Raw genomic sequence first — 13794 nt, 5'->3', positions numbered from 1 at the left:
CAGGTGCAGCCCAAAGGCCAGCTCAGCCACCAACTTTGTGGTGATGGAGCAGGACTGACAACAAGCAGCACACCCAGTCCACACATCAGGGGCAGAGCCAGTGAGGGTAACCTGGCCCAACAGAGCCCACTCATTGCTGACCAGAGCCATAACTCCCACACACATCCCAGAAAAGTCTCAGAGATCAGTAGGCAACTTACGGTCCAGATCAATGGGACTCACGATCAGGCATAAGCAAATCTGCAGAACAACAGGAGGCTTACGCTCCTGCCACCAAATATAAGAAAGGGCTCAGGGCTCAGGACATGAGCTTAAATAGAGCCCTGGGTCAGAGGGGAGAGGGAGGAATGTGAGCCCCCAGGTGAGGCTCATCAGGGCTACTGAGTCTGTTGTTCCTGAATTCAGGCCACTGATTTGTGAGAAGAGGAAGTCCCCTGTGCACCTGGGACTCAGGACACCACCTCCATCTATCACAACAATGAGGGGGGAGGAATTCCTCCTTCAAGCAAGGAAGCTTACACTCATGGTATCAGTGCAAAACCTCTCTTTTCTTCTGACGCTCCTTTCAACCACATCCCTGCCCCAGAAAATCCACAGGTAGTCTTCTGGCACACCCTGAGTGTCTGGCAGTCAGTACACGTGGTGAAGGTCTGCCCAAAGGCTCCCATGCTCTGCCTCGCCCCGCTCTTTCTGATCCCATGCTGCAGATGCTGCCATCTCTGCCTCGTATGGTCTTTTCACCCTCCCTGCCTTCTGCTGCCAACTCAGCACAGCTCAGGACTGTACATGCAGAGTGCCTCTCCCAAGGGCCTTCCTGCACCGCAGGGCACAGCGGGGCTGGCGACAGCGGCTGTCTTTCAAGGAAGACAGGGCTTCAGCTGTGGGCAATGACACCACAGGGGTTCCCACAGGGTGTGGGAAAACATAGGAGATGCCCCTTGCTCTACCTGAAGTAGGAGTGAGGTGCACGGGGCAAAACATCATCTGCGGAGGACTAGACCATGTGGGAGGAAGGGACAGGCAGCTTATCCCCTGCGGCAGAACTCGCCACTGTGTTCTCAATGAGTTGGCCGCACCAAGTACATGACAACTCCACGCATGAGCAAATGTACTTTTTCCCTGATGTCACTGGTCTTGCTGTTCATGGCTGGAAGGCAGGAAGAACCAATGGTGGCATCCTGGAACATTTCTTTCTTTGCTTTCTCTGGTTTTAAAGGCACAGAAAGCTACTTCATACGTGCACTCACTGCAGTGTTGTGGGTCAGAGGTCATGCAAGGTGCCAAATGTGATTCTGCACTGCTGCCAACATTGCTCAGTCATTCAGAAAGGGGCCTGGAGGTGCAAAGAGACAGTCTGGGGACAGAGGTGAAGGAACAAAACACTTTGGCAATCTGTCACATACAACACCCATCTTAGAGCCATGAAAACCATCACTGGGCTGGATGAGAGACGCAGGATGTCTGGAATTCAGGCCCAAATTATGTGGGTGGTTTGGATGGCTTCATCTCATAGAAAAGGCAGTCCTTTTCCATAGCCAGTGATCATTTCCGTGAGACTGCAGTCCTCTGAATCCCCCAAGACAATGACACACATTTAGCTATGCCTTTACCCTGCGTACCATCACTTTTCAACCTGGACATCTTGGATGGGCATTCAAGGAAGGAAAGAACACAAGGAGACTCAAATTACAATGCAACATAAACTTTAATAAGTCTAAAGAATTAAACAGTGCAGCGCATGGTGAAAGGGACCTTGTGCAAGCTGCTACAAGGGCAGCTGAAAGTCAGGCACCCCTTCACAGCAATGGGACATGCTTCTTCCTTCCACACACATGGGGAGAGGATGAAGAGTAGGACTCCTGCTCAGTTTATTTCAAGATGAAACGGTAGCACAGAACAACAGGAGACAACAGGGACTCGTGATGCAGAGAAGAAAGCAGCAGAAGAAGATGACATCAGTTGGCCGTGTTTCCAGACAGCACAGGCTGGCACCATGATTCCCTCCGTCCTTTGCAGGAGGTCAAGATAGTGCTCAGCCCATCTGGAAACCCTGGCCAGCAGCTCCGTCCTCAGTCCGGCACATGGATTTGGGCTTCCTGGTCAGTGCAGCTCTGGACATCCAGCCCGGCTTTAGCAGGGCAGGTACCTTCTGCTGTAGGAACGGCCACCAAGGCCGGAGAGGCTGAAGCCCCCGGAGTTGATGGGCACTCCCTGCTCACTCAGGATGCTGCCAACAGCAGCGGAGGTGGAGGATCCCACAGCGGTGTTCTGGGGGAAGGAGCTGAGGATGGGTCCGGGCAGGGTCACCACCACAGGAGAGGGCTGGATCACCACGCGGGAGTCCTGGCACTGCCTGACACAGGGCTCGTTGCAGCTGTTGGCCAGAGGGGTTGGGCCACAGGGCTGGCACAGGTCGTAGCAGGACATGGCTGCGAGATGGAGGTTCACCTGGGAGAGAGGGCAGGGAAAGCACAGGCAGCATGTGAGGTGCAGCCGGACAGCGTTGTCGGGAAGAGAAAAGGCACGGGCTGGGGAGCAGGGACACGCTGCATAGGGAGGAAGAGAGATGAAAGTGCCCCAGTTCCCAAGGGGGCCCTAGAAACATTGTCAAGACCTTCTTACACCCTTCTCCACTGTGGCAAGAAGAACAGAGATGCTGGGAGCAGAATCAAGGAGCAAGGCTAACAGAAAAGTTACATCAAGAAAAAGACCCAGGTAAGGCCAAAAGACAGAGGAGAACAAGAGAAAGACTGAGGCAAAGGAGGCTGCAACTCACCTGTTCACCAAGGAGGAGAAGGCAAGAGAAGTGGATGAGGAGCCTAAAGTTGGACTGGCTTTTATACAGGTCCAGACTGCCCCAGGCCCAGAGCCACCCTTTGTGCATGTCATGTGTTTACCAACAAGCTCATCTTGCATGCAAAGCATCACAATTAAAGAAATGGGAACGCTGCTTATGTTCCATGCAATGCTGCCTTTTCATTTCCCTATTCCTGACGTGTCCACTCAGCCACACAGGCTCCTTTCAAGTGACAGTATTAGAGGACAAAATGTTTCCAGGCAAGTGACTGCTCAACATAGGGTGATGCTGCAGCCAGTGATGAGGAGTGTTCTGCCTCGCAAGGTGATGCCAGACTCCTGCCCTCCAGGGCCTCATTTCAAAGTGTTTCCTGACGAACGAGGCAGGTCTCCTCCTAAACCTGAGGCTTTGACCCGGACATACCCATGCAAGGGTCAACGCCATCAGACGCCCTCCCTCATGCGGTGCTCACTCACACTGTAGTAGGTATCCCCTTTCTAGGCTGGGCACCTCTGCTCTTGGATTTTAGACTCTCTCTTAGATTGATCTTTGCCCTCAACATAAGCTTGCTAGGCTCATTTTGCCATCTGCTTTCTCTCCTTCATCCCCAGCTGCCTCAAGCAGCAGAGTACTACTGGTTATGAACAACGGCTGTTCCCCTCCCCGCGCTCTCTGCCATTCACCTCTGGTGAAGCTGGCAGCAGCCCAGTGCCCGAGGCAGCCCGGTGCCCAAGGCACATGCTGGCCAATCCATACACGTCTCTCTTCCTGTCCCTGTCTTTGCCACAACTTCTGCCTTGGCCATCCGGACAGCCGGCACACCCGGCATGACCAAATACTCGGCACGTTTTCCACAGGACACCCAGCCCTGCTCAGCAGCAGACAGGGTCCACACGTCTGTGCAAGGACTGTTGGAGGAGCACGGCATGGAGTTGCCTCTTCTCTACCGGAAGCACTGTCAGACTCACAGCAGCAAAGCGTTGCCTCTGCAGGACAAGGGCACAGGATGGAGGGACTAAGAACACAACTGGGAGGGTACAGCTCCCTCAGTCTCCACGTTTTGAGGTCTTGTTTGAGGGACAAAAGGATCACTGTTTGGGACCTCTCCTGACACAGCCTGCTCCGCAGCTGAGTGGTAGTTCTGGAGGAGTTACTGCACATCTGCTCCAGACTCACATCCCTTCAGGACACAGTGACGCAGAAGGGCTCCAGAATACTGAATGCGTCTGTCCACAAGACTGCTCTTTTGTGGGCAAATATGACTTTCCTGCTTCCTTCTAGTGTACACAGAGTTTCCTGGACTTGTCACCACCACTATCTGTCCCATTCAGATGACAGAGGACCTTCCCTGTGTGTCCATCCCTCTTCCCTACCCATTTTAAACATCCATGCTCAGCCCATCCCTCCTGTGACAAAACCTAGCCAAGCACCCTCAACTCCTTTTATGCAGTTCAGCTGGCTTCCACATACCACTTCAACTCCTCTGGGACTTCCTCCAGTTCCAGGGTTTGGAAGAAGTGCTTGGAGGAGAAAAGGGAAGGACACAATCCAGGTGATAACATGCAATCAGAGCCTTGGAAAGGTGGGTCTTGGCTTGCAGAGAAATGTCTTCCAGCAGGTTAATGGCTTGCCTCATCAACTGGAAGCCAGTATCTAGACTCACTTGTTGCTCACATATCCCTTGGGATTGCTCCTAGCCACCCTTCCCAGTCTCACACACTACCACACACCCTTCCACTGCTGCATATCTCTTCCAATGACTGTGGCCCTTGAGTGTACTCAGCTCCTCTAAGCATGAGGAAGGTCCACCATAGCCTCTTATTCATCCACCCACTTCCCCCCTCATTGCTTCACTTTTCACCCGTTCAGCTTGGCTTGGCACCCCAGGAGGGAAGGAACATGAGGAGTCTCAACTCACAATGCAACATAAATTTTAATGAGTCTAAAGAATGAAACAAAGCAGAGCATGATGGAAGGGACCACATGCAGGCTGCTACAAGGGCAGCTGACAGTCAGACACCCCTTCACAGCAATGGGTCATGTCTTCCTCCTACACACATAGGGAGAGGATGATGGCCGGGAGGCCTCTCAGCTTGCTGCTGGGTGAAATGGTGACACAGGACAGCAGGAGAAAACAGGGACTTATGATGCAGGGAAGAAAACAGCTGAAGAAGACAACATCAGTTGGCCATATTTCCAGACAGAACAGGCTGGCACCTTGATTCCCCTCCCCTTTTGCAGGAGGGCACAAGGATGATCAGTCCATCTGGAACCCCAGACCAGTAGATCCGTCCTCAGTCCAGCACCAGACCTTGGGCTTCCTGGTCAATGCAGCTCTGGACGTCCAGCCCGGCTTTAGCAGGGCAGGTACCTTCTGCTGTAGGAGCGGCCACCAAGGCCGGAGAGGCTGAAGCCCCCGGAGTTGATGGGCACTCCCTGCTCACTCAGGATGCTGCCAACAGCAGCGGAGGTGGAGGATCCCACAGCGGTGTTCTGGGGGAAGGAGCTGAGGATGGGTCCGGGCAGGGTCACCACCACAGGAGAGGGCTGGATCACCACGCGGGAGTCCTGGCACTGCCTGACACAGGGCTCGTTGCAGCTGTTGGCCAGAGGGGTTGGGCCACAGGGCTGGCACAGGTCGTAGCAGGACATGGCTGCGGGATGGAGGTTCACCTGGGAGAGAGGGCAGGGAAAGCACAGGCAGCATGTGAGGTGCAGCCGGACAGCATTCTCGGGAAGAGAAAAGGCACGGGCTGGGGAGCAGGGACAGGCAGCTTACAAAGAAAGTGTGAATAAAGTGCCCCAGTTCCCAAGGATTCCCTGCAAAGAAACCCAAGGTCTTCTCCCACCTCCCATAGTAGTGGCACGGAGCTGAGAGTCACAGAAACTAGCCAGTGTCAAATGATGCTCTATCAAGTTCAGAAGCCAAACAGGAGAGCAAGAGAAAGGAAGAGAGAGGCAAAGGAGGTTGTACCTCACCTGTTCACCAAAGAGGAGAAGGCAAGAGAAGTGGATGAGGAGCGTAAAGCTGGACTGGCTTTTATACAGATCCAGACTGCCCCGGGCCCAGAGCCACCCTTTGTGCATGTAACATGTTTACCAACAAGCTCATCTTGCATGCAAAGCATCACAATTAACCAAATGGGGACGCTGCTTATGTTCCCTGCAATGCTGCCTTTTCATTTCCTTGTTCCTGATGTGCCCATTCAGCCACAAAGGCTCCTTTTAAGCTACATCATTAGAGGCTAAAATTTTTCTGGGGAAATGACACAGAAGTGAAGCAAGAAAATGGAGGCAAAGAGAAGGAGATGACCAACACTGTTGGGTTCTGTCAGAGTCTCAATATCCTGAGGCTTCTTTTGTGGTTTTCTATGAATATTGGGGTCTAGTTTCCTTCCAAACCTACTACTAGAGGCCAGAATTCCACCCAGGTTCTTATTTTACAACCAGCCACATCCTCAGCTTTCCATATTAAGCAGCTCTGGCTGGCTCAGGCAGCAGTTTTCCAAGCCCATCAGCTCTGCGTTTGAATTATGGCCCTTCCGGGATATCAAGCATCCGTCTCCAGACAAATAAGCATGTCTGTTTTCCTTCTCAGCTCTAACAGCAGCATCTAGAGGTCTCCGGTCAGCACAGGCGTGTTTCAGAAAGAAGGACATTGCTCTGCCACAACCAAGTGTTGCCTCAGCCCTCCAGTTATACTGGGATGTGCCCCACAAACAAAGGCACATGCTGGGCACTAAATACATTTCCTTTCCTCCTCTTGCCCATGGCCCATGCCTCCAATTCTGCTTTGCCTCAACATACTGACAGGACAGCACACACACTTCCAAACAGTCAGCAAGATTTGCATGTAACGTATAAACCTCCCCACAAGCAAGTGATGTCCCGCAGCGGCAGCCAAGACAGCCTGGAGAGCTGCAGATCTCAGAGTCTCCCCAGAGATGCATGCCAGGGGAAGGATTCAGTGCTGTACACTGCGTTTTTTGGAGATGAAGGGAAACTCAGTGTCCCCAAGAGGAATCATAGCCCTGCCTGGGGCACCGCCTGCCCTCCTCTGACACCACATCTGGGTGCTCATTGCAAAGGATGGACAAAACTTCCACAATTAGGCTGGGACTCCACCGCATACAGGCTACTCCCTCATCACGGATGCCCAGCACAAATTCCTCAGTTAAGATGATGAGGAGAGCTTAGAAGGTACACTGGTTTAAGTGACTTTAAGGGATGGAGGGACTAAGAACAGAACTGGGAGGGTACAGCTCCTCCAGTCTCCACGTTTTGAGGTCTTGTTGAGGGACAAAAGGATCACTGTTTGGGACCTCTCCTGACACAGCCTGCTCCGCAGCTGAGTGGTAGTTCTGGAGGAGTTACTGCACATCTGCTCCAGACTCACATCCCTTCAGGACACAGTGACACACGCAGAAGGACTCCACAACACTGAAATGCTTCTGATCACAAGACTGCTCCAGTGGGGGGTAAAATATTTTTCCTACTCCCTTCTAGACCTCATCAGATTTACCCAGATGTGTTGCTGACACAAAAATTCCCTTTCGGGTGACAGAGGACCATCCCTGTGTGTCAGTCCCACTCCCCTATCCATTTTACACACCCATGCTCAGCCGATCCCTCTTGTGACCAAACCTAGCCAAGCACTCACATCTCCCTTTATGCACTTGACCTGGCTGCTACATGCCCCTGCATGTCCTTCAGGTCTCTGTCCAGTCCCAAGGCTTGGAAGAAGAGTTTGGATGAGAGAAGGGAAGGACACATTCTGAGTGGCAGCACACAATCAGAGCCCTGGCCAGGTGGGTGTTAGCCTGCACAGAAACATCTCCCAGCAAGTTAATTAATTGCTTCATCAACTGGAAGCTGGTATCCAAATTCTCTTGTTGTTCACCTGTCCCCTGGGGGAGGTCCTGGACACCTTTCCTAGAATCAGACAATATCACATGCCCTTCTACTGCCCAATATACTTTCAATAACTCTGGCCCTTGGGTGAACTCAGCTTGTCCAGACTTTACAGTGATCCTGTATGGCCCCTTATTCATCCACCATCTTTGCCCCTCCATTGCATCACATTTCCCCCTGGACATCTTGGCTTGGGAAACCCAAGACAGAAGGAACACAAGGAAATCCAAATTACAATGCAACATAAATTTTAATGCATTTAAAGAATGACATAGAGCAGTGCCTGGTGGAAGGGACCTTGTGCAGGCTGCTACAAGGGCAGCTGACAGTCAGGCAACCCTTCACAGCAGTGGGAAATGCTTCTTCCTTCTACACACATGCGGAGAGGAAGAAGAGCATGACTCCTTGTACCTTGCTTCAGGATGAACCCGTGACACAGAACAGCAGGAGAAAAAAAGGGACTCATGGTGCAGAGGAGAAAGCAGGAGAAGAAGACGACATCAGTTGGTCGTGTTTCCAGACAGAACAGGCTGGCACCTTGATTCCCTCTCTCCTTTGCAGGAGGTCAAGATGGTGCTCAGCCCATCTGGAAACCATGGCCAGCAGCTCCGTCCTCAGTCCGGCACCTGGATTTGGGCTTCCTGGTTGATGTACTCACTGGACGTCCAGCCCGGCTTTAGCAGGGCAGGTACCTTCTGCTGTAGGAACGGCCACCAAGGCCAGAGAGGCTGAAGCCCCCGGAGTTGATGGGCACTCCCTGCTCACTCAGGATGCTGCCAACAGCAGCGGAGGTGGAGGATCCCACAGCGGTGTTCTGGGGGAAGGAGCTGAGGATGGGTCCAGGCAGGGTCACCACCACAGGAGAGGGCTGGATCACCACGCGGGAGTCCTGGCACTGCCTGACACAGGGCTCGTTGCAGCTGTTGGCCAGAGGGGTTGGGCCACAGGGCTGGCACAGGTCGTAGCAGGACATGGCTGCGGGATGGAGGTTCACCTGGGAGAGAGGGCAGGGAAAGCACAGGCAGCATGTGAGGTGCAGCCAGACAGCGTTCTCGGGAAGAGAAAAGGCACGGGCTGGGGAGCAGGGACAGGCAGCTTACAAAGAAAGTGTGAATAAAGTGCCCCAGTTCCCAAGGATTCCCTGCAAAGAAACCCAAGGTCTTCTCCCACCTCCCATAGTAGTGGCACGGAGCTGAGAGCCACAAAAATTCTAAAGGAGCCAGCATGTCAGAAGAAGCTATACCTCAGTCATAAGACAAAGTAGAGAACAAGAGAAGGAGAAGAGAGAGGCAAAGGAGACTGCAACTCACCTGTTCACCAAGGAGGAGAAGGCAAGAGAAGTGGATGAGGAGCCTAAAGTTGGGCTGGCTTTTATACAGATCCAGACTGCCCCAGGCCCAGAGCCACCCTTTGTGCATGTCATGTGTTTACCAACAAGCTCATCTTGCATGCAAAGCATCACAATTAAACAAATGGGGACGCTGCTTATGTTCCATGCAATGCTGCCTTTTCATTTCCCCATTCATGACCTGTCCATTCAGCCAGACAAGCTACTTTCAGGCAACAGTATCAGAAACAATAATGTTTCTAGGTGAAATGACACAGAAGTAAAAGACGAATAATCACCATGCACAGTACCTGAGGAAGGAAACGCAGACACAGCAGGCAGGCGCAGCCCAGAGGCCAGCTCAGCCACCAGCTTTGTGGTGATGGAGCAGGACTGACAACAGCAGCGCACTCAGTGCACACATCAGGGGCAGAGCCAGTGAGAGTAACCTGGCCCAACAGAGCCCACTCATTGCTGACCAGAGCCATAACTCCCACGGAGACCAAGAAAAGTCTCAGAAATCAATGGGATAAGCAAATCTATAAAGCAACAGGAGGCTTACACTCCTGCCACCAACCTGAAGAAAGATCTAAGGGCTCAGGACAGACCTTAAATAGAGCCCTGAGTCAAAGGGGAGTAATGAGAGCCCCCAGGTGAGGCTCATCAGGGCTACTGAGTCTGTTGTTCCTGAATTCAGGCCACTGATTTGTGAGAAGAGGAAGTCCCCTGTGCACCTGGGACTCAGGACACCACCTCCATCTATCACAACAATGAGAGGGGAGGAATTCCTCCTTCAAGCAAGGAAGCTTACACTCATGGTATCAGTGCAAAACCTCTCTTTTCTTCTGACGCTCCTTTCAACCACATCCCTGCCCCAGAAAATCCACAGGTAGTCTTCTGGCACACCCTGAGTGTCTGGCAGTCAGTACACGTGGTGAAGGTCTGCCCAAAGGCTCCCATGCTCTGCCTCGCCCCGCTCTTTCTGATCTCATGCTGCAGATGCTGCCATCTCTGCCTCGTATGGTCTTTTCACCCTCCCTGCCTTCTGCTGTCAACTCAGCACAGCTCAGGACTGTACATGCAGAGTGCCTTTCCCAAGGGCCTTCCTGCACTGCAGGGCACAGCGGGGCTGGCGACAGCGGCTGTCTTTCAAGGAAGACAGGGCTTCAGCTGTCTGGAAATGCAGTGCAGGGATTTCTACAGTGTAGGATAGAGCACTGCAGGTGCCCAACACTCTACCTGAAGTAGGACAGGAGGACATGGGGCAAAATATCACCTGTAGAACACTGAAGTATAGAGAAGGAAGTTATAGGCAGCTTGTTGTGTCCAGCAGGACCAACCACCATGTCCCAGTGCAATTTATCACAACAGCTACATGCCAACCACACATGAGCAAAGTTACTTCCCTCCCTGATGTCACTGGTCTTGCAGGTCAGGGCAGAAAGGTAGAAAGACAGAGTAGCTGCATCATGGAATGTTTGTTTCCTTCCACTGGTTGAAAAGGGACAGATAGAGTTATTCCTAAGTGCCCTTACTTCAGTTTCATGTGTATCACCGGTCATGCAAACTGCCAAATGTGATTCTGCACCTTGGCTAATATCACTGAGAACTACTGAAGGAGGCCTAGGCATACAAAGAGATGGTCTGGGGAGAAAACTGAAGGAATACACCTCTTTGGCAATTTCTTGCACACCACAATCATCTTGGAGCCATGGAGAGCATCACTGAGTTTTCACAAGAGACACAAGAATTCTGGTATTCAGGCCAAAGTGATGTGGGTGCTTTTGGATGCCTTTGTCACATGAAAAAGGCAGTCCCTACCTGGTGATCATTTAGGTGGGACTACCAGCAGAATCCATCAAGGTACTTATTCAACATCACACATTTAGCTATGTCATTACGATGCATAGCATCATCTTTCACCCAGGACAGCTTAGTTGGGCATCCCAAGAGGGAAGGAACGCAAGGAGACTCAAATTACAATGCAGCATAAATTTTAATGAGTCTAAAGAATGAAACAGTGCAGTGCATGGTGAAAGGGACCTTGTGCAGGCTGCTACAAGGGCAGCTGACAGTCAGGCAACCCTTCACAGCATTAAGACACAAGTTTTCCTCCCACACGCATGGGGAGAGAATGACGAGGAGCCTCTCAGCTTGATTCAGGATGAATCCAGGGCACAGAACAGCAAGAGACAAGAGGGACCCATGAGGCACAGAAGAAAACAGCTGAAGAAGACGACATCAGTTGGCTGTGTTTCCAGACAGCACAGGCTGGCACCATGATTCCCTCCCTCCTTTGCAGGAGGTCAAGATGGTGCTCAGCCCATCTGGAAACCATGGCCAGCAGCTCCGTCCTCAGTCCGGCACCTGGATTTGGGCTTCCTGGTTGATGTACTCACTGGACGTCCAGCCCGGCTTTAGCAGGGCAGGTACCTTCTGCTGTAGGAACGGCCACCAAGGCCAGAGAGGCTGAAGCCCCCGGAGTTGATGGGCACTCCCTGCTCACTCAGGATGCTGCCAACAGCAGCGGAGGTGGAGGATCCCACAGCGGTGTTCTGGGGGAAGGAGCTGAGGATGGGTCCGGGCAGGGTCACCACCACAGGAGAGGGCTGGATCACCACGCGGGAGTCCTGGCACTGCCTGACACAGGGCTCGTTGCAGCTGTTGGCCAGAGGGGTTGGGCCACAGGGCTGGCACAGGTCGTAGCAGGACATGGCTGCGGGATGGAGGTTCACCTGGGAGAGAGGGCAGGGAAAGCACAGGCAGCGCGTGAGGTGCAGCCAGACAGCGTTCTCGGGAAGAGAAAAGGCACGGGCTGGGGAGCAGGGACAGGCAGCTTACAAAGAAAGTGTGAATAAAGTGCCCCAGTTCCCAAGGATTCCCTGCAAAGAAACCCAAGGTCTTCTCCCACCTCCCATAGTAGTGGCACGGAGCTGAGAGTCACAGAAACTAGCCAGTGTCAAATGATGCTCTATCAAGTTCAGAAGCCAAACAGGAGAGCAAGAGAAAGGAAGAGAGAGGCAAAGGAGGTTGTACCTCACCTGTTCACCAAAGAGGAGAAGGCAAGAGAAGTGGATGAGGAGCCTAAAGCTGGACAGGCTTTTATACAGATCCAGACTGCTCCAGGCCCAGAGCCACCCTTTGTGCATGTCATGTGTTTACCAACGAGCTCATCTTGCATGCAAAACATCACAATTAAAGAAATGGGGACGCTGTTTATGTTCCCTGCAACACTGCCTTTTCATTTCTCTGTTCCTGACATGACCACTCAGCCACACAGGCTCCTTTCAGGCAACAGCATTAGAGGCTAAAATGTTTCTGGGGAAATGACACAGAAGTGAAGCAAGATCATCAAGGCATTGAGATCAAGATGACCACCCTCACCAGGTGAGGTCAGACTCTCACCATCCTGGGGCTTGACTTGAGGTTTCCTTTTAACATAGGGGACTTTATTTCCTTCCAAACCTACTACTAGAGGCCAGAATTCCACCCAGGTTCTTATTTTACAACCAGCCACATCCTCAGCTTTCCATATTAAGCAGCTCTGGCTGGCTCAGGCAGCAGTTTTCCAAGCCCATCAGCTCTGCGTTTGAATTATGGCCCTTCCGGGATATCAAGCATCCGTCTCCAGACAAATAAGCATGTCTGTTTTCCTTCTCAGCTCTAACAGCAGCATCTAGAGGTCTCTGGCCAGCACAGATGTGTTTCAGAAAGAAGGACATTGCTCTGCCACAACCAAGTGTTGCCTCAGCCCTCCAGTTATACTGGGATGTGCCCCACAAACAAAGGCGCATGCTGGGCACTAAATACATTTCCTTTCCTCCTCTTGCCCATGGCCCATGCCTCCAATTCTGCTTTGCCTCAACATACTGACAGGACAGCACACACACTTCCAAACAGTCAGCAAGATTTGCATGTAACGTATAAACCTCCCCACAAGCAAGTGATGTCCCGCAGCAGCAGCCAAGACAGCCTGGAGAGCTGCAGATCTCAGAGTCTCCCCAGAGATGCATGCCAGGGGAAGGATTCAGTGCTGTACACTGCGTTTTTTGGAGATGAAGGGAAACTCAGTGTCCCCAAGAGGAATCATAGCCCTGCCTGGGGCACCGCCTGCCCTCCTCTGACACCACATCTGGGTGCTCATTGCAAAGGATGGACAAAACTTCCACAATTAGGCTGGGACTCCACCGCATACAGGCTACTCCCTCATCACGGATGCCCAGCACAAATTCCTCAGTTAAGATGATGAGGAGAGCTTAGAAGGAGCACTGCTTTAACCTGAGGATGACAGTAAAAGTCCATACAAACAGAAATGTTTCCAGGGCTCAGTTAGAGCCAGCTGGTCCCTGCAGGATGGGAGCCAGGAGATGAGCAAGATTACAAGGCCAGGAGGGCAGCAGCCTCATTAACAATGGCCCTATTGCACAGTGCTTGAGCAAAGAAAATGCGCAGATGGGTGCTGCCCAGAGGCCAGTTCAACCACCAGCTTCGTGGTGATGGAGCAGGACTGACAACAAGCAACGCACTCAGTGCACACACCAGGAGCAGATCCAGTGAGGGTAACCTGGCTCAACAGAGCCCACTCATTGCTGACCAGAGCCATAACTCCCACACACACCCCAGAAAAGTCTCAGAAATCAGTAGGCAACTTACAGTCCAGATCAATGGGACTCATGATCAGGCATAAGCAAATCTGCAGAACAACAGGAGGCTTACTCTCCTACCACCAAATTTAAGAAAGGGCTCAGGACATGAGCTT

General features: G+C 52.2%; 4 protein-coding genes across 4 annotated transcripts; all 4 read right to left on the bottom strand.

Moving 5' to 3' along the window:
- Window positions 1-2130: 2130 nt before the first annotated feature.
- On the bottom strand, window positions 2131-2427 carry LOC308050796 (feather keratin B-4; the record flags this gene model as incomplete). Its single annotated transcript, XM_080360958.1, has 1 exon — window positions 2131-2427. The coding sequence occupies one exon, from the start codon at window positions 2425-2427 to the stop codon at window positions 2131-2133; it is 297 nt and encodes a 98-aa protein (XP_080217084.1).
- A 2725-nt stretch (window positions 2428-5152) lies between these two features.
- On the bottom strand, window positions 5153-5449 carry LOC308050794 (feather keratin B-4; the record flags this gene model as incomplete). Its single annotated transcript, XM_080360956.1, has 1 exon — window positions 5153-5449. The coding sequence occupies one exon, from the start codon at window positions 5447-5449 to the stop codon at window positions 5153-5155; it is 297 nt and encodes a 98-aa protein (XP_080217082.1).
- Window positions 5450-8384: 2935 nt separating this feature from the next.
- Window positions 8385-8681, bottom strand: LOC308050793 (feather keratin B-4; the record flags this gene model as incomplete). Its single annotated transcript, XM_080360955.1, has 1 exon — window positions 8385-8681. One exon carries the CDS (start codon window positions 8679-8681, stop codon window positions 8385-8387), a length of 297 nt encoding a protein of 98 aa, XP_080217081.1.
- A 2771-nt stretch (window positions 8682-11452) lies between these two features.
- Window positions 11453-11749, bottom strand: LOC308050791 (feather keratin B-4; the record flags this gene model as incomplete). Its single annotated transcript, XM_080360953.1, has 1 exon — window positions 11453-11749. The coding sequence occupies one exon, from the start codon at window positions 11747-11749 to the stop codon at window positions 11453-11455; it is 297 nt and encodes a 98-aa protein (XP_080217079.1).
- Between the last annotated feature and the right edge of the window lie 2045 nt (window positions 11750-13794).

The sequence above is a fragment of the Nesoenas mayeri genome, assembly GCF_963082525.1.
Source record: "Nesoenas mayeri genome assembly, chromosome: 30".
NCBI lineage: Eukaryota > Metazoa > Chordata > Aves > Columbiformes > Columbidae > Nesoenas > Nesoenas mayeri.
The sequence above is the reverse complement of the archived record's forward strand: the minus strand, read 5'-3'. Positions and strand labels throughout refer to the sequence as shown.